At 51.7% G+C, this 20303-nt stretch overlaps 1 protein-coding gene and 1 non-coding gene across 4 annotated transcripts in view; one reads left to right on the plus strand and one right to left on the minus strand.

Moving 5' to 3' along the window:
• Positions 1-1079: 1079 nt before the first annotated feature.
• On the minus strand, positions 1080-1188 carry LOC130039492 (U6 spliceosomal RNA). The gene has a single exon (XR_008794911.1). It is a non-coding gene; the product is annotated as a U6 spliceosomal RNA (small nuclear RNA).
• A 6317-nt stretch (positions 1189-7505) lies between these two features.
• Positions 7506-20303, plus strand: part of SH3KBP1 (SH3 domain containing kinase binding protein 1) — a 388497-nt gene continuing 375699 nt past the window's right edge. For all 3 annotated transcript variants that reach the window (XM_056131073.1, XM_056131074.1, XM_056131075.1), the window contains exon 1: positions 7506-7589. In XM_056131073.1, coding sequence (XP_055987048.1) covers positions 7586-7589 — 4 coding nt within the window. In that variant the 5' untranslated portion in view covers positions 7506-7585. The remainder of the gene's footprint in view (positions 7590-20303) is intronic.

Genomic DNA, 20303 nt, shown 5'->3' on the forward strand with positions numbered 1-20303 from the left:
TTTCAAAGATTGTCCGCACTGTATTCTTCTTGGACCACTACTTCATTTCCTTTTATAATCATTTTTGTTTTGTGGCCATGCCTGGCGGTGCTCAGAGGATCATGCAGTGACAGAGACTCACTTGGGTCTCCAGATAGAGGAAGAACAAGGGAGGCTCCTGCCCTCGTTCCCACAGGACCTGACCCAGAGACCACTCAGTTCAGGCTCAGCCCTCCTCCTGCCCCTTACTCGCAGTTCCCTGGCAACCTCAGAAGACTCACCTGGGTCTTCTGCGTGCAACTGTAAGTTCCAGCTCTCTGAGTTAACTCCCTGGCCCCTTGGATTTGCTCTTAATGAGATTCAAACCGGAATGCATCACCTCCCCATTCCAACCACGTCTGCACTTGGTTGATGTCTTCATCTATTCAGTCTCTGAACTAAGCTGCCAAGATATTTCTTTCAGATCTTCCATCTGCACTCTACCTTCTCTCCAGATTCACTGCCTCGGCAGCTCTCTGAGATGGGGTTCAGAAATGAGGCTTGAGTGGGACCGTTTCTCTCTGTTACTGTCAACGCTAATGCCCTTATATTGCTGCCTTTAGTGTCTCTGGCCTGCCCATGGCCTCCTGTGTGGTCTGTCCCTCCTTTAGTCCTGCTTCTGTGGGCTCGCAGGCTACTTTGCTAACTCAGCTTAGGCTCCTGCCCTCGTTCCCACAGGACCTGACCCAGAGACCACTCAGTTCAGGCTCAGCCCACCTCCTGCCCCTTCCTCGCAGATCCCTGGCAACCTCATCTGTCCCCCACACTCTCAGAATTCTCCCTTGTTCTTCCTCCATGTGGAGCGCCTGCAAACACCCATGGGCATATAGACCCAGCTCTCACGGAACCCCCGTCTGCCATGGGGACTCTCAGCGGAGCTTCCCCTGAGAAAAGAGAAACCATTTTTTGAAAAAAAATTATTGAATCACCATGAACTACAAAGGTCCAAAGTTCTTCATGGTTGAATTTCAGGTGTACCGTGTTCCAATCCCTTCACAGGTGTCTGTTTCTTTCTATCAATGTCCCCAGGTTCCCTCCCGTCCCCCCAGCCTGCCTCTGGGATGTACTTTTTTCTTTTTTTCCTTTTAGGCGTGCCATCCTTGCGCAGGGGCCATGCTAATCTTCTCTGTATCGTTCCAATTTTAGTATATGTGCTGCCGAAGCGAGCACTGTGGTTGCAATGCTGTTACTGCGAGGGTATCACACATATGCTTTTACCTTCTTTCAGCACCCTGTCCTCGTCCAGAGGGAACACTCCTCCCATCGTCTTCCTGATCCCTTCCCTGTCCTATCCACTCTCCCCCACTATGGTGAGCTACCTTCTAAGGATCAGATCTTCTGTTTATCCTAACTATTGACTTTAAGCATTAGTTCTTCCCCTCCTGTGAGAAAAACCATTTGAAAGTCTGTACATCAATCAACAGTCTTCACATGATTACCTAAGTGATAACCCTCCTACCACACTCTCACACTTGCGCATCCTCCCTTGTTCTTCCTCCATCTGGGGATCCATGTTACCTAAATGATAATTTAAAAATAACTAATAAAGAAAAGGGAAAACCATTCTTGTGAGCAATTGCTACTTTTAAATTTTCATTACTGACAAAATCTAAAGCTCTCTACCATTAACCATTTCCCATTGGAAAAAAAATGAGCCTGTTGGAACGGTTTAGTCCGTTGGTAAATGCCAATTCTTCTATTTAAGGTTGTTAACATCTGTTACAATGCATATTTCAAACATATGATCTTAAATGAATGCCCAGTACTTCTAGAACTTTTTTTTGGGAATGGCATTTTGATTCATTTTGTTCTTATTGTTGTTGATATTGTGGGTATTTATGGCACAAACTCCAGGCAGCCAAACTCAGAGGTGCTGGAGAGGGGGGTTATGTGATGCCCAGGATAAACCCAGGGCCACACACATACTATCATTGTGTCCCATTGCTGGCCTTGGACTCACTTTTAATTTTGGCAGTACTGGGCATTGGTTGATTTGCTTTTAGATGATAAAAGAAGCATTCCTGATACGTGACCCATTGTAGGTGGAGAAAAGTGGCGAGCCTCACATTCTTGGACTGGCTACCCAACTTTGTATTTTCTGAGAGCAGCGAGGTGAAGAGGATGGACCGCCCCCACACCCAGCCTCCTGTGGTTTAGATGCAAGTTCCTGTAACTGATCAACTTGGGAATTCTTTCTTTGGGGGCGGAGTGGTGAGGAGTGCCTGAGGATTGAATCTTGGCCTTTTACTGTTGATTTACTTATGGATGTAGCTTGGTTTGGGGGCCACACTTTGTAGTACTCAGGGGCTACTCCTGCCAGCACTCCGGGCTGATGATCGAACTTGGGTCTTCAGCTTGCAAAACGTGTTCTCAACCCAACTGAGCTATTTCTCTGGCCCAAACCCAGGATTTTTTTTTCAATTTTTATATATTTTATTTTCATAAAAGTAGTTCACAATAGTTCATTACAGATAATATTCAAACACCAATCCCACCATCGAGCAACTTTCCACCACAATAAGAAGGAAATGTGTGAAGGTTGTTGTATTTCATTCTGGAGCCATTTAAGCCTGAATATAAGAGAATACAAGCAAGTATGTTAAAACCAAACAACTGTGTGCTACTTTTGGAAAGTAAGTGGGTTAGCGTATAAGAGGTCGCGCGGCCTCAAGCTCCAGGAAATTCTGCAGCACTCTCTTCCGGGGAGTTTTAGTTTATAGTCTCTGGGTCTTGGTTGTTGATGAGATTATGATGAGATTACATGGGGGGGGCGGGGAGAGAGTTTGTGGGTATGACTGCCAAGCTACTGGAAAACTGTGGAGCTCGGGGGGAGGAGGCCCAGTCCCCATGTGGGTGGGCTTGGAGATCTCAGTCACAGGTTCCCGCGTACCTGCAAACCCAGAATTCTTAAACAAGAAACGCTGTATTCCAGTTTGGAGGAGCTCATTTCCCTCTCTAAGTTACTTCATGTCTAAAGTAAGCCTTTCGTATTAACCTTGCAAGGAGGCTCACAGCTTCCCCGTCTTAGAAATTATTTCCTTGTCTAGGATTTGCTCAGTTGTCATCTTCCTAGGTCTGGTAGAACCAATTCTGGGGCCTTGTGAGGGCCTAACTGGCTTCACACATGCTCTGCACTCAGGAGACCTGCCTTTGATCCCTGGTGCCACATGCTCCCCTGCCTCTTCTAGCAGCGACCCCTGAACACCGCTCCGAAAGTTGTCCAGGAGCACCCCGGTGTGGCCCCCAAACAAAACGAAACCAAAATTTTGGGGGTTGTGGTGAAGGATTCACTTCAAAAGATCAAAGGGGTGCTGAGGGGGTAAGAGACATTCTCAAGGCAGGAAGAGCAGATGTTATTTCTAAGGGCTTTGGGTCAGAGGAAGTTGCCTTTTGCCCCATGCACATGGTGAAGGAGAGAGGGAAAGACCTGCTCCGGACCCTTAGTCCTGACCCTCGCTCCCTGTCATTTGGTGCCCGCCACCAGCGATGTTTCTTTGCTTCTGCAGGGCGCGTGAGAATTGGCGGTGGTGTCTCTCTGCTCAGGGACCACTGCGGTGTCCTCATGAGGCTTCTTCCCCCTATTATTCTATAGTCAGTGTTTGGAATTTTTCTGCAAGGAAGACTTTTTTTTTTTTGCAAGGAAGACTTTGACCATATTATTATTATTATTGCTTTTTGGGTCACACCCGGCGATACACAGGAGTTACTCCTGGTTCATGCACTCAGGAATTACTCCTGGCGGTGCTCCGGGGACCATATGGGATGCTGGGAATTGAACCTAGGTCGGCTGCGTGCAAGGCAAACGCCCTACCCGCTGTGCTATTGCTCCAGCCCCTGTTTGACCATATAAGGTCACTGGATTTCATTCATCTGGACTTAAGGAAAACGACTCACGTTCTTTGGGTTCGACTCCAGTAGGACCCTTATTCTGTGTTTGTTTTTTCCTAGTTCAGGGCTTTGGGAGCCCTTTCAGGTTGGCTCCTGTACCTTTTTGACTCACCCCATAATTTTCATCAGGGACTTCCTTACATGCTAGCAGAGTGTTTTTCACTTTCCCATAAAGCTCATCATATGCGCTAGATAATGCCCATTTTCTGTAAAGCACTTTGCGTGTAATTTATATTAATGTAAAGGATAGTAAAGGCTCTCAAGGCAAAATATCATTCATTACAGGCTAATTATGGCTGTCAGTATGAGCACTGGGAAAGAGCAGGCAAGACAGCTAGAAGTGAGTGCCACACAGGCAGAGGCTCAGTCGCCTGCTACTTTTATCTAGAATCGCACTGAGCAACACAGTAGGGCCTTGTAAGTCGTGTGGTAGCCTTTTAAAGCAACCCCCCATTCCCCAAATGAATTATCTATTCTGGGAGAAATGGGAATTCAGTGGGACAAAAATGTGGTGTTAAATACAATTGTATTTCTCTAGCAATATTTATTCATGAGCCGAAGTCACGTCATTTGAAATATTGCACTAACTATTCAGTTAGAAATGACTCTTGTAAGAGGGAGGTGGAATGAGGAATTATACATCTCTTCATCTCGGCAGCTGGGTTTGAATCTTGATATTGACTTCCCTTGTGCTGGTCAGCAAAAGTTTCTCAAAGGCAAACTAAAAGGACAATAGGAACAATTCAGAGGAACTGAGCCATGGAGGGTGGTTGGGGGAGGATCCATTTTAATAATTTAGAGAAAGTTAAAGTGAAAAAATACATTGTGTTTCGAGCAGAATTGATATAACTTAAGGGCACTTGTGGCATTAAGATGAGGGCACAGCTGCAGTACTGTCAAGTGTCAAGTCTTGCCATCAGCCTGCTTTTGTGATAAATGCATCCGTGAACAAGGCATCCTTTTCTCTGTGAGACAGAGAGATGGGCAAGATTAAGCAGGGCATCCATCACACAGGCTCCTGATTGCATGGCCCTGGGCCCTGTAGAGTTCAGCCAGCCCTTTGCTGGTCTCCATGTCCTGGCCTCTGCCTTGCCCATGGAATGTGGGTCACTGCTGACACCCACGGTTGTCAACCCCTGATCTGATACTGCATGGAGAAGGCCCCCAAGAACCCTCAGCAGTGAGATATGGACCACTTCAAGTCCAGTTCATCTACATCCACGTGGAAACTTGCAGGAGCCAGAGACTCCCAGAGTGAAGGAAATCGTGGCCCCCTGAACGCTGGCCTTGGCAAAGTGAACCACCTCGACAGTAGGACAGACCTCAGGGACAGGTTTTCTCGCCGGGGTTCAAGAAAAATCAAGTCCCTTTAACCATGGGACTTAGGCTGAACGTGGCCCATATCTCAAAGCCCCATTCCCCTGGTCTGATGAGACATGTACACAGGTGCCCCATTGCCTAGAGCAGGTGTAATCAAGCACTCACCCACACTTCCACACTTCAGATTATAATGTACAGTGACTGTGCTCCCGAGCAGTGCTCAAGGGCACAGGGGTCACTCCAGTGATAGTCCACCTGGCTGGTCAGGTCTGACTGTTGAGTGCTCGCCCCGCGGGAGCAGTTCTGCTCAGATCCAGTGGTGTTGGAGGCCCCAGGGCCACACCTGCTGGTGCTGGGGGGACATGTGGTGGCAAATGGAAGGAACACGAGGCCACGGGACCTAGTGCATGCAAGGTTGGTGCTTGAACCCTTTGAGCTATCTCCCGGCCCCCTACTTCTGATATCCCCCTATTTCAGATTTTTGTGTCTAATCTAGAAGTGCTCAGGAATCACTGATCTCTATGCAGTGCGGGGGATCAACAGACTCTGAATTCAGCAACTAAAGGGCTTTTTTTGTTTATTTTTGGGGTCACACCTGGCAGTGCTCAGGGATCATGTGGGACCCAGGGATCAAACGGAGGTCGGCTGCATGCGAGGCAAGCGCCTTACCCAATGCACTATCTCTCTGCCCAGCAGCTGAGGATCTTGATCTTTATTAGTGTCCTGCTTACAATGCTGGGACAGACCGCGGTAGAAAGCACTCTGCAAGATGCTGCTGTCGAGCTTTTGTTCTCAAGACCCTGGGTGGGAAGGATTATTTTAAGCTAAGGAGACAATGATAAGGGCACCTTTCTGCAGGTATCCCGGGGACGGGGACGTAAGCAGTTTTCCGGAGTTGCCCCCCCCCCCTATCGTAGGCGGGGTAGGGAGATCGCCCGATATTGAAGGGGCGCTCGGCTTTTGTCACCGCGGTGTCCGCTCACCTCGGGCGCCTCCATTTTTCAGAGACCAATGATTTAATTTCGTTATTGTCTTACTTTCTTTCTTTTGGAATGTCCCCTCTCTTCACTATCTCTTCCTACCACCAGATGGTGGAAAGGGAAAAGCAAATACCGGCCGGTAGAAGAATGCGGTGGCTGGTAAAGTCTCTATGGCGAAAGGTGTGGTGGATAGACCGCGGCAAAGAGACTCCGGAGTTAGCGCCCCAGGGATTCCCGCGCGCCCCCTGGAATTTGCATCTCAATGCCCACTGCAGGGTCGGCTGCTGGGGCCTGGGGCGGGGGTGTCAATGGGCACAATGACGCCTATTAGGGAGCCCGTCCTTCCACCGGGAGATTCTTGCAATGGCCTGGGAACGTGGCAGCAGCACCTAGCGCAGACACCGGGTTCCCGCGAAGGTTTCTGCGGGGTTGGGGGACCGCTCACTCTTCTCGGTCTTTCCACGTCTCCATTCCACCACCTGCTGTTGGCGACCTGTACCTGGCTGGCCCTCGGGGACCGGCACTTCCCTCCCACTCACGGCCTCCGCCCCGTGGCTTTATTCCGGGTGACCTGGCGCCGTCCCCTCGGGGCTACCTGTCCGGCCCGCACCTGCCCAGCATCCCCTTCCCGCAGCCCGGTCCCAGCCTCGCCCCCGCCGCCTCGGTTCCCACGTGTCTCCACCCCCTCCCACCACCACCACCACCACCCCGGACGCCCCTTCTCCGCGCCGACCCCCTTCCTCGCCTCCGCTCTCGAGGAGTCTCGCGGCATTTCCTGGGGCGTCAGCCGAGCCGCGGTGAGTGGGGGGGGGGCGGCCTCTCGGAGCTGGGTCCCACCCCGGCGGGCGTCGGGGAGCGGGGCGCGGGAGCGCCGCAGCCACTGGGACGCCCCCCGGGCAGGCCCCGCCCTCTCCCCGCCCCCTCCGCGCGCCTGCCCCGCCCCCGCCCTCTCCGGCCCCGCCCCCTCCGCGCGCCTGCCCCGCCCCCGCCGCGCGCCCGAGCGTCCCGGGCAGGCGGAGCCGCAGGAGCCTCGCGGCGGCTGGGAGGAGGGGAGAGGAGCGGGCTCGGGCCGCGGCTGCCGGGCGCTGCGCTGGGCGGCGCTGGTTTTTTTTTTTTTTTTTTTCGCAATTTCCACTCGCAGGGAGCAGGAAACCCGGCGCACCGGGCGCAGAGGGCCGCGATGCAGCAGCGGCAGCAGCAGCAGCAGCAGCAGCCTAGGCAACAGCGGGCGGCGCTGAGCCGCTGCCGCTACTGAGGAGGAAGCCGGCCCCATCGCCGCCGCGTCCCGTCCCCCGCGCCCCGATCCCCGCGCCCCGACCCCCGCGCCCGCCTCCGCCAACTTTCACGCTGCCTCGGCGGCCCGGCCCGGTTCGACGCCAATGGGTGAGTGGGGAGACGCCGGCGCCCCGGCAGCCGCCCGGGCTGGGCAGCGGCGCTCCTGTCCCAGGACCGTGGGCTCGGGGCGGGTGACCCGGGGACAGCGCCCGGAGGGTGACATCGCGGTGGGCGCCCTGCCTGCCGCGCGCACCCTCCCTATCCCCTCCCACCGGCTCCCGCGTCTCGGCCGAGCCCCCGCGACGCGCAGACGGGCACCCCGCTGGGGGCCTGCGCTGGGGATCGCGGGGGGCCGGCCCGGAGAGGCTGGGGCCGAGGGATTGGGGGGGTGTGGTTGCCTTTTCGGGTGGGCGGGGAGACTTTTGGCTTGGCCATTTTCTTGCCCCAGCGCGCCCTCCTCGGCGCTGTGGACGTGGGTACCGGGCGCTGCTGAGCTCGGGCGCGGAGCGGGGCTCGCGGTGCCCACCTGGCCCCGCCGCGGGGAGAACCAGAGGCGCTCCCCCGGGGGCTTGGAGCCGCGCCGTGGGCGCGGGATGCCTTCACTGGGGGCCGCTGTGTGGGAGGCGGGCGGGAAACGCCCTAGTACCCGGCCTGGCGCTCAGTTCGCGCCCCCTTTCTCCGGGCCCTGACCGCCTCCTTGCCCACTCTTGGGTTCCTGCAGCCGGGCGAGCTCCCCACTCCGTGATGCTCAAAGGCCACTTCCCACATCCTCGAAGTCTGCAGCCTCTGCTCGCTCGGGCTCTGGAAGGGTGAGCCAGCCCTTGTCACCCACCAAGCGGCAGTGCACTAACCACCGGACCCCCGGCTCCAGCCGCCTCGCTGCCAGGGGTCCTGGCACTGCGCTGGGCATAGGACTTGTGGTTGAAACGGTCGAACCACCTCGGTGATATTCTCGCAAGCAGCCACTGTGTTTCTCATGCCTTTGGCAGATGATTTTCGGGTGTTTCTAGGCCAGGCATAGGAGGGCTGTGGGTAATTATAGTCAACGATGAAGTGAGCCCTTTCTGCGCTCAGGTAATAGGCGTTGGCTCAGTGAGGCAGGATCGCTAAGCCAGGTTCTGGGGAGAAGGGGGCTCTGTAACCCAGTCGGTTGTTGACAGGCAAAGTTAAAATCCTGTTTGTGGTCATTTGCCCAGAACGGATTTCCTTTCTTGTTTTGGTCGTGATCTGATGGTGTCTCCGCTTGACTCCCCGCCCCCCGCCCCCTCCCCCCTCCAGTGCCTTTCTGTGATCTGGGCACAGCCTCTGGTCTCAATGAGCTCCCTTACCCTTGCTCCTCTAGCGCTGTATTACACACTGAGGTGAGTTTCACATTTGTTTGTCCTCCTGAAAGCTCCCTGGCCACAAGCACAGCGCTAGGTTTCACCAGTTTGCTGAACACTGTTTTCTTTGGTGCCTGGCACAGAGCAGGCCTGAATAAATATTTATGGAATGAATGAATGAATGGATGAGTGGATGAGGGATACAAAACCCTCTTCCTCTAGCCAAGACACAATACTATCCTGGTCTCTTGTTTTGGACCCCACTACAATGATTTAATGAACTAAAGTATATACTTTAAGCATCATCTCCCCCACCCTGTTGCAACTGTTAATTTCACCTGACAGTAAAAAAAATGCTCTCATGACCACCTTTCATTTGCCTGTCACCAGGAGGATTTGCGCACAGACACCGGTTAGATGCAAATGTCTTTTCCAGTGACTGCACTGTGCTCCTTAGAATTCAGTGGGAAGAGGACTAAGTCCTGCTGAAAAGGAGACCGACCTATTTGTCATTCAAGTCTGAACGGTTTTCACTATGTAGAACCTGCTAAGAAACTCCAGTTGTTTCAGCTGTCTAGAGTCCTTGGAAACTTAATGGTAGCCCCTGTAACCGTTACAGACCAGGGGGAGGGGAACGTGATTGTTTCTTTACTTCCAGTGTTAGTGCTTGGTGGCAGTATGATGAAAACGAAGGCTGTCATTACATTTGTTGAAATGTTTCTAGTAGGATTTAAGATGCTTATAGTAGCTTGTGGCTAAGGATCACCTGCTGTGTTCAGATATTTGTGATGAACAGCTATTTCACAGTTTGTTCCGTATGTGTGCTGATGGAGTAGCCCACCAGTGCTGTGTCTCTGAGGTGGGGTGTGTGTAAACAGGGGGACACTCCCTTCCTCCATCCGTTGAGTCTCTTTGGTTGGCAGATATGTCCAGTTTATAAATTTGATACACCTTCATTCTTAACTGGCCGCATAATGATTTTTTTCTGTTGATGGATAGCACAATAAAGCTGTATCATACACAGATATAGTTCATTTTATTGCATGTTGCATGATTGCACTTCGGATGTTGCTTTCTCCAATGGGAAGGCCCGTGGCAGCCCTGCCTCAAGCCAGTCTGTGGCGCCATATTTCCAACCACATATACTTACTTCCTTGTTCAGACTTACCAGTGACGTTGCTTTTTGTGTGGGTGGGGGTGGGTGGGTCACACGCAGCTGTGCTCAAGGTTTACTCCTGGCACTGTCCTCAGGGGGTCACTCCTGGTGGTACTGGGGGACCCTATGTGGTGCTGGGTATCAAACTGGGTTCAGCCACATGCAAGGCAAATGCCTTATTCCCTCCAACTATCTCTCTGTCCCCTAAAATGTTTTCAATCAAGGTTTGGGCACTTTCTAGACATAATGCCGTGCGCACTGTAGACTGTAGTATAGCGTAAACATAATTTTATATGCGCTGGGAAGCCAAAAAATCCATGCGACTTGCTTTGTTGTGACGTTCACTTTATTGTGGGGGTCTGGAATCCAACCTACCGTGTCTCCAAGATATGTAATCTTTGATCTGAAAAACAACCGAAAAGCATCTGATCCCTCACATTGAGATGATTCGGGGTGAGATGGCCTCTTCCAAGGGCACACTCAGAGTGTGCCTTGAGCTTGGGGGTGGGCATGCAAATTCAGGGAGAGCCTCTCATCATTACCATAACGCAAAGACAGCGACCCAAATCTGAATAGGGAAGGATCTGCCAGCCCAGAGAACTAATTTTCGTTTCAAGAATTCTAGAGGAAAACAAGCAATGTTTGCACTGTTTTTAGCAATGCATGGCATAGTCAGTAGACTGCTTTCTGCTAAATTAAAGCAAGTAGAACGTGTTGGCTTCCATGTATGGGCTTGACTTAGAGAGGGGGGCAGAGGCTTTTTCTTTCTTACCCTTGACCTTTACTTTCCCCTTGTGGGTCCAGCACCCTGGTGAAGCTGCTCCTTACTGTACCAGCTGGTACCCAGACCTTGATTTTTCTCTGACCACTTCAGCTCTTCATGCTTTGCTGACACTGTATCCATGTGTGATGTGCACAGGAGGTGGTCAGTGTTCAGTCTTGCATTCACCCAGTGTTTACAGGCCTCCATTTCTGCCCTGTGTTATTCTCAGAACAGGTGCTCACCACACAGAGCCCGTGGCTTAGGCTTCCCCATAGTCTTGGCCACTCCCAACAGTGAGTGATTATGCGAAGATAAGAAAGAGGGAGCGGGAAGAGAGTGTTTGCCTGCCCACGGCTGACCTGGGGTTCTATTCCCAGCATCCCACTTGGTCCCCTGAGCCTGCCAGGAGTAATTCCTGAGTGCAGAGCCAGGAGTAAGCCCTGAGCATCGCTGGGTGTGCTCCCTCCTACCCCTGACAAAGAACCCCTAAACTACAAAAGAAAGAAATGGGGGCGTCTCACAAGGGCTGCATAGGGGTTAACAAAGGTATCTCTGAGGAGATGGTGTTGGGTTTGTCCGTTTCCTCTAACCACCCCGACCCTGGCTAGAGAGGGGAGTGGGCACCCTGGGTGGTCTGTGAGGAAGGCCACACACAGGCAGGGGGTGGTGGGAGCAACAGGGGTACTGAGGACTGGGTGGTGTCTCACCCAGAAGCAGGGCCAGGCTGTAACTGCGGTGGGGGAAGAGGCCACTGGCGCTCAGGTTGGCCAGGGTTGTGGGCTACTGGGTGACTGTTGAGGCCTGGCCAAGGCTCACGCTCTGTGTTGAGATGCCACAGCGAGGGGCTTTGTCCTTGTCTTGGTCTCTCTGAATGAGAGTGGCATCATCTGGTGCTAGCACCCTGAGGGATTGGTGGGCACCCAGCGCTTTCCATGGGAGATTCCATGACTGCTTATGTTGTGGAGGGGGCTGAGAGATTCCATGACTGCTTATGTTGTGGAGGGGGCTGACCCCCGTGGTGACACCCAGTAGTGCTTGGGAGATTGTGGTGCTGGGGACTAGCCCGGGGGCTGTGTGCATTCCAGGCATGCTCTCTGGCCATTAGAGCTCTCCCAGCCCTTTCTGACTACTTACCACTCTTACAGTAAGGAGAATGGGCTTCCTGTTCTCCTGAAAAGCTATGGAGAGAGAGAGGGAGAGGGACAGGGAGGGGGAGGGGGAGGGAGGAATAGAGGAGGGAGGGAGGAAGAGAAAGAGAGAGAGGGGGAGGGGGAGGGAAGAAGAGAGAGGGAGAGAGAGAAAGAGAGAAAAAAGAGAGGGAGGGAGTGAGAGGGAGGGGGATGGGCGAAGGAGGGGGAGGGAGGGAGGGAGGGAGAAAGAAAGAGCACTGCTGAGAACTAAGAAATACTATCCTCCTTTCAATAGGAGGTGAGAGTCTCAGCAGCAGTTCTGAGTGTGGGCCCCTGGACTCCCGTTGGACATATGAGTTCTCTGGCCCAAACCATTCAGATGGTTTGGATGCAGGCTCAAGGTCAGGTGTAGAATCTCCTGCCTTGTTGAGGAGAGAGCAGAGAATCAGAACATGGGGAAAACTGATGAGGACACATCCATTCTAGTTATATCATAAGCTGCCATAATTGATACATGAGTTTAGAAGGAGAAAAATTTGTTCTTAGTTCAGGACAATTCTCCCACATAGTTACCAAGACAGTCAAGTATGAATTCTTTCATGAGTCTAGTCCAAGCTAGACCCCAACACCTAGCTTTAGTCACACAGCTGGCTCTTCCCCATCTTCCTTTCCATCAGTTTTGGAAGAGGAAGTGCTATTGTTCATCCTGCTAGGTGCACACACACACACACACACACACACATGATTTTCTAATACTTGTTACCTGTATTGGTTTTTGACCGCTTCTAGAACAAGTCATCATGAACTTAGTGCTTCAGAACAGTACAGCTTTCTTGTCTGAAATACTGGATATTGGTGGTCCAACCCAGGTTTCCATGGGGGTAAAATAAAGATGTTGGCAGAACTGCATTGCATCTAGATGTTCGAAGGGTCAATCCCTTCCCTTACTGTTTCCACCAACTGGTCTTCAGGTCCTTATATCTCCCAAAGGCAGCAATGGCCATTCAAGAGTCTCATATCAATGCTGAAAGGGACTCTTCTGCCTCTCCTCTGCGTTTGGAGAACCCTGTGAATCCACTGAGCCTACCTGGATATTCCAGGAAACTCCATCTCAAGGTCAGCTAATAGCAGTTTTAATTTCCCGTTGCCGTAACAACGGACATTCACAGGTTCTGGCAACAAAACGGATCCTCCCTTTGAGAAACCTGTTGGATCTCTGATCTCCAGAACTTTCGACAACAAGGCTGTGCTGTTTTTAGGTACCCAAGTTTGTGATGATTTGTTGCAGCAGCGGTCAGATTGAGGCCTGAATATCTTTGTGGTGCTGTAATCAGGCATACCTAATAGAGGACCTGGACATACATTATACATATAGAATGCGTCCATTGTTATTCTGCAATTTGCATTAATTTTCCTCATTCTCCGCTTGCTTTTGCTAGTCCCTCCCAGCAGTCAACTCCAATTGTATCTGGAACCGGCCTTATATCTCTACTCTCTGCTGGTGCTCTAGGTTCCAAATACCTTAGTGAAGTCAGTGTGAAGCTCAGTAGTCATTCCCCAAGCCTTCTTTTGTCCCAGATTCATTCAGATTTCTGAGCTTTTGCCAAGAAAATCTCTTCATGGGGAATGAATTTCACTTCTCTGCCTTGTCATCTTCCTCTGTTAGTTTCCTCTTGCTGCTGTAACAAATTATGACAACTCTAGAGGCTTAAAACAATGAAAACTTTTTTTGGCCACACCCAGTGATGCTCAGTGCTTACTCCTGGCTCTGCACTCAGGATTTACTCCTGATGGTGCTCAGGGGACCATATGGGATGCCGGGAATCGAACCCGGGTCGGCCGCGTGCAAGGCAAACACCCTACCCGCTGTACTATTGCTTCAGCCCCCAAACAATGAACACTTGAAGACTTATAGTTGTGGGGACCAGAGGTCCAAAATAGTTTTTTGGGGGAGAAGACATCAGTGTGTGTTCTTGCTGGAAGCTTTTGGGGAGAATCCATTTCTGTGCCTTTTTCCAGCTTCTAAAGGTGGCCAGTATTCCTTGGCTTGTGGCTACATCACTCTAACTTCTGTTCTCACATATTCTCTTGGACTCTAACCCTTCTGCCTTTTATAAGGGCTCTTGTGCTCTGTTGGGAACACGTGAATAACCCAAGCTACACTTTCCATCTCCTGATCCTTAACTTAGTCACCTTGGCAAGGTCTCTTCTGCCATGCGAAATAACAGATAACAAATTCCATTATTAGGACGTGGACATCCTTGAGGGGGGTCAGTATTCAAGCTATCACCTCCTCTTATCCATCTATTGAGACTTTCCCGGAGGTTGCAGTACATTTTTCCCCTTTATTATTATAGCTGGGGATCAAAGCCAAGGCCTCAGACAGGCACTGAGCTATGTCCCTGGCCCTGCACAACATTTTCTCTCTTATTAAGTCTCTCTCCGATGTCTCTTCCCAACTCTGCTGCCCTGGCTCATTGCCTGGCATCTAGTAACTGCCATATGTTAATGAATGAATGAATGAGTAACTCTTTCACCCAAGTACATTACTACTCGAGATTCTCCACAGCTCTTGGCTACCAGGAGTATATGCAGCTCTGGAACATTCCCCATGAAGAGCCTGCTGGCAAGGTCTGTTCAGTGACCTGCACTGCTGTGGAGGCGATGACCGGTGCCACATGAATTCATGACTTCAATGAAGCACTGCAAGCTTCAAGACAATCTTTTCCACAGAGGAGCTTCCGGCTCCCAGGGGTAACATTCAGCAAAGCTGAATTGGTTTTCTCACCTGGGTGGGGGCTGTCCGTCTTAGCAGCGTCTGGTGGGTAGATGCTGCTGTATGTCCTCCATGCTCAGAACAACTGCCCAACACTTGTCTGGCCAGGATGTTGGAGAAGCCTGCCTGTTATACAGATGGCTGGAGTACTGTTTGCTTCTTTCTTCATTCACTGCTCCGGAACATGAGGTTTTCTTCTGGAGCCAAGTCTTTGTTTTATGGATGGACCTCATAAAACTGGTAAAGTAAAAAAGTAAAGTAAAGGCCCTCCCGTTGATCGTCGATTTGCTCGAGCGGGCCCAGTAACGTCTCCATTGGAGACTTTGTTGTTACTGTGTCTGGCATATCGAATACTCTCGGTAGCTTGCCGGGCTCTCCGAGAGGGGCGGAGGAATCGAACTCGGGTCGGCCATGTTGGCCGCTTGTAAGGCGAACGCCCTACCCGCTGTGCTATCGCTCCAGCCATAAAACTGGTAGAGAGAAAGATTTTGGCATTTTCTCTTAGCATTTTGGTCTTTGAGTGAAAAGTGCCTTACCCCATCTATCAATAGGTGGGTTGCCCAAAGTGCTCCTACTTCTTTCCCTGTGGCTTCCCTGCTGTGTGTGTTAGTGGTGGGCCGTGTTTGTATGCCTAGTCCTTCTGCCCCTTCTCGCCTCAGTCCCCAGAACTGAAGAGCAGGAAGAGTGCTTGGCAGTTATGGCTCAGCCATTGGGCGATGGCATCCAGGCTTAGAGAGGCAAAGTGATCTGTCTGCAGAGCCTAACTCTTCTTCCTGTGAAGAACCAGCTACTCACATGGGCGCTCAGGAAACACCAGCCTCCTTCCTGGCTGGTGGAAGCTGTTTCCCTGGTAAACTTAAAAAAAGAAAAGATTTATTGAGATGTAACCCATATAGCATTCCAGTATTTGAAAGCATGCCTGCTCTTCAGAAAGAAGCCTACTATGACTGGGGGATGGTGTGAGTGTGGGCGGGGTCGGAAATGGACAGTGGTGGAGGGGAGCAGACATTCTGGTGGAGGGTTCGGTGCTGCAGTTTTTTTTATGCATGAAACCCTACCACGGATGGTACTGTAAACTATAGTGCCTAAAATAAAACAAAACTAAGCAGTTTATAAAAAGAAGTGTGCAGCCCAGTGGTTTTGGTTATATTACATTATTAATCTGTGAAATGATGCTGAAATGCATGTCACTAAAGTACCAGTTTTTTTTTTTTTGGTTTTGGGGCCACACCCGTGGTGCTCAGGGGTTCCTCCTGGCTCTGCACTTAGGAATTACTCCTGGCAGTGCTTGGGGGTCCATAGGGGATGCCGGGGATTGAACCTGGGATATCTACAAGGTAAGCATCCTACCCACTGTGCTTTTGCTCTGGCCTCTAGATATGCCATTTTAACTGACTTGGTGCTGTGTCATTCATGGTGTTGAACAACCAACACCAACAACCATTTGGTAAGTCTCTGGCTTAAAATTTAGTCTGTGTGCCCTGCAAACTCCTGGTCTACCTCACCATTTTGGAGACCTCTTGGTGGAAGCCTACGAGCCTGGTTAAGATTCTCGGGGCCAGGGGCTGGAGTGATAGCACAGCAGGTAGGGTGTTTGCCCTGCACGCGGCCGACCCAGATTCGATTCCCAGCATCCCATATGGTCTCCCAAGCACCGCCAGGAGTGATTCCTGTGTACAGAGCCAGGAGGAAACCCCTGAGCATCCCCAGGTGTGACCCAAAATGCAAAATTAAAGATTGCTGGGGCCTGTGGCAAGGGGACAGCTGGCTTGCGGGGTATGCTGTGGGGATGCCTGCTTCCTTTGGGAGGCACTCCATTTGCAACCCACCTTCCAGGCTCCTCTCTTCCATGGCCTTCTGGGTGGGGGTGGGGTATATATATCTTCTTCAATCCTGGAGCATTTGTGCGTTAGTTGCTTGGGTAATTTCCTGGGCAGTTACTGGGGTTCATTTAGAACATTTTAATCCGGGGGCAGGGAGGGAACACAGCCGCGCCAAGCAGCCTTCTGCAGTTCACACACGGAGGGTTGATGGAGCCCCACGTTTCTCCGCTTCAATTCTTTCAGCTGGCAGAGGTATGCCCACTGCCTGGCCGATTATGAGCCCTGCTTTTCAACTGGATTATTTCATGGATAAATATCTCACAGGCAGTTCTATCATTATCATCAGGGGACAGTTGACAAAGCCAAATGTAGCTCACAGACCTTACCTCGGTGACAAACTGTGCTTATATTTAGCCTCCGGAAGAAAACACGAATAATACAAAATCCTGTGCAGTTTGTGCTCAGCGTACAGCACTCAGTAGGCCAAAAAAGCCCAGGAAAGGCTTTTGTGCCTTTGCTCGCAGTGACCAGGGGGGTGGTGGAACCATCGCAGAAGCTGAGCTGACCCTGCATGGGGGCTGAGTGGTGGGGTCCCCTGCTGTGTAGCTTGGATTAAACACTCTCCATATTCACATGCTCATTTGTTACTCAATTGGCCGGACACATTTTTTTTTTTAAATTTGTATTAGTGAAACACCATGAGGTACAGTTGTAGACTTACAAATTTTTGTGCTTAGGTTTCAGTTATACAATGATTGAGTACCCATCTCTCCACCAGTGCCCATTCTCCACCACCACTGATCCGAGTATTCCTCCCATCCCCCATCCCCCCATCCCCCCACCCCCCCAATCCCGCCCTGTCTCTGTGGCAGGGCATTCCCTTTTGTTGGCCTGACACGTTTTAAGTCCTTCTGCACCCCGCTACAACGTTAAAGTCAGTTCAGATGACCATCTCCTAAAACGTCAGCTCCTCCAGTCAGTACAAAACCAACCGCCAGCCTCTGGATCTGTGGAGGGTTTTTTCTGGACTGTTCTAGACTCAAAAGACTTGGGGGCCATGTTCTAGGTCTGGTCCTCTGCGGCTGCAACCCGTTTTATCCATCACACACCCACTCCCCATGTGAAAAATCTTTAATTAGCTTCGTGTCCTCTCTAATTATTCCAGCGAGTTCTCAGTTTTGTGCCTGGAGCGAGAAGGAGGTGCTCACAGCTCGCTTTGGAGGGGGCTGGAAAAGGCTTTCCTGGCTTGGCTCGCCTGCTCTTTGGGTCGGTTTCTCCAGGATGCTCTTGGGCTCACCACACCGGCCTGGGCGCTCCCTTCTGTGCTGCATGCACAGCACACGAAGGGCCTTGGCAACCAGCCTGGGCATTTCTCCTAGTCGGGCCCGTTCATACAACCCCAAACGGAAAATCTTTTCACGACTCAAACAAAATGGGACAGTTCTGATCTCCTGGACCAGTGCTTCTCATAGGCCCTTTATTCTCGGGCAAAGATTAGCTGGAGAATAGAGGTGTCAGTCCCAATACCGTCTGTCCTTTCACTCAGCGGCGAGACCCAAAGCAGGCTGGGTAGAGTAAGTGTGCGTTAATTGATGGTGATTTTTTAGCTTAATTGCTGCCGGTGTCAGAAAAGAAATAAAAAAGTAATTAGCTTTGGGGGACAGGGATGGAGGGGGGGGTTGCCACTGGAAAGGGGAAGTCGTTGACAGCGTTCATCTATTTGTTGGCATAGAGACTGCAGCTGCTCACCGGAGAAAATTTTCATTTTTTAAAGTTCGATTTTAGAACCGGTTCTCTATCCGCATCATTCAGGATGCAAAAGGTGCAGACTGCTGATAATGAAAAGCCCCTTTTCCACCCAAGTCTTCCTGTTCTCCGGCGACCCTCGCCACAGGCTGTTTGCTGGACGCCGTCCAGCGGGATTTCGCGAGCTTCCCTGCAGATGAGCGTTTCTGTTGGCCCCCTCCTTGCTGCCGGCCTTGGCTGGCATGGGGAACTAAGTACCTGGGGGTGCTCCCTGCTCTTCTCTGGACGCAGACCTCTGGCCTGAGTGTCTGAGTCCTCTTGAGGCCATTTGGATGCGGGGGACAAGGGTTCTGGTGGCATTCCCGGGGGGCATTGTGCCCACTCCACCTGGGCTCCTTCCTTGCTGTGAAGGGTGTGCAGGTCACCTGGTACCGGGGACCGAACCTTTGCCTTCACACACACACACACACACACACACACACACACACACACACACGGCATGCAGTCTGCCACTTGAGCCACATCTCTGGCCCTTGATGGGAGGCTCCTCACTGGTAGACACTTTGTTCAGACTTGTCTGCCAGCTGTTGCTTGGCTGAGGCGTGTGGCCTGATGCTTTTGGAGCGGGGGGCGGGGGTTAAGGAGGCATAGAGCGCAGGGGGCAGAGCTCTGAGCCTTGCATGAGTGCATCCAGCCTCCCTCCCTGCGCCACCCTGGCCTTTCTCTGTCACTTGTGCGTGGCTCCCAAGCCCTGGTTCTAGCCTTTCATTTAGGGTGACTTGATTGGGCAGCAGCACAGGTGGCTGCTTGGTGCCCACATCTGCGTGGGGGGGGGGGCGGGGGAGGGCCATGACCAATTCTGTTGAGTAGGAAGGACTGCTCAGCGCCAGGTGTGTGCGCCTTGCCAGGGCACAGCTGTGAGCGAAGCCGTGCGGAGGGGTGGCCCGGCAGTGCCAGGGAGCTCGGGGCCTCTGGGGGCAGCAGTGTGGAGAGACAAGTTGTGCTTCATGCCAGCATCTGTGAAAGTTTCTGCTCCTCCCAGCCCTCCCGACCAAAGGGTGGTGATGTGGCACGGTGCTTGAGCTTTCCAGAATATTCACCGGTTGTGCCTCCAACGGAGCAACGGCATTATTGTCTGCCGTTGAGACCCTGAATTGTGTAACTGAGCTTAGTTCCTCCTTGGGAACCAGAAGCATTTATTTAATCGGTTTTGGAATCTGAGACCCACAGCAGTGCTCAGAGGCTCCATGTTCAAGAGTGCGCCCTGCCGAGATTAGTACCAGGAGGTTTGCTCCGTGGCTTGGAGGCCAGACACACATGCTAGGGGGAAAGGGAGCTCAGCTAGAGAAGGGAGCACCAAATAAAGGGTGTTGGGAGGATCCTCCCAGGATGGGAGAAGCATGCTGAAAGTAGACTATAGACCAAACATGATTGCCACTCGATGCCTCTTTTGCAAACCACAACACCCAATAAGAGAGAAAGAACAAAAGGGAATGTCCTGCCACAGAGGCGGGGTGGGATGGGTGGGATGGGAGGGAAAAGGGGTGGGAGGGATACTGGGACCCGTGGTGGTGGAAAATGGGCACTGGTGGAGGGATGGGTGTTTGATCATTGTATAATTGAAACCCAAGCACAAAAATTTGTAAGTCTACAACTGTACCTCATGGTGTTTTACTAATAAAAATTAAATAAATAAAATGAGAATATTAAATTCAAAATAAAAAAAGAGTGCTTCCTGGAGGTGCTCAAGGGTACCATATGTGGTGCTGGGCCTTGAACTGGGGTTGGCCACACGCACAGCAAGTGCCTTACTGTTTGGACTGGCTCCTGACCCTCGGGCCGCATTTCAGAGGTGTGGCTGTGGGGGTGGAGTGGTAGTATAGAGGGGAGGGCGCTGAGGCTGATCTGGGTTCGATCTCCAACATCTGCTCTGGGCTCTGGTCCCCTGAGCACCGCCAGGAGTGATTCCAGAGTGCAGATCCAGGAGTGAGCCCTGAGTATCACTGGGTGTGGCCCAGAACCCAAAAAGGGTGTGGCTGTGACTTTGGGGGGGGCAATTGGATGGGTGGGTGATCACATGCTGTGGGGGTGGGGTGCTGTTGTGAC

This window comes from Sorex fumeus, unplaced genomic scaffold, assembly GCF_029834395.1.
Source record: "Sorex fumeus unplaced genomic scaffold, SorFum_2.1 ptg000086l, whole genome shotgun sequence".
Taxonomy (NCBI): domain Eukaryota; kingdom Metazoa; phylum Chordata; class Mammalia; order Eulipotyphla; family Soricidae; genus Sorex; species Sorex fumeus.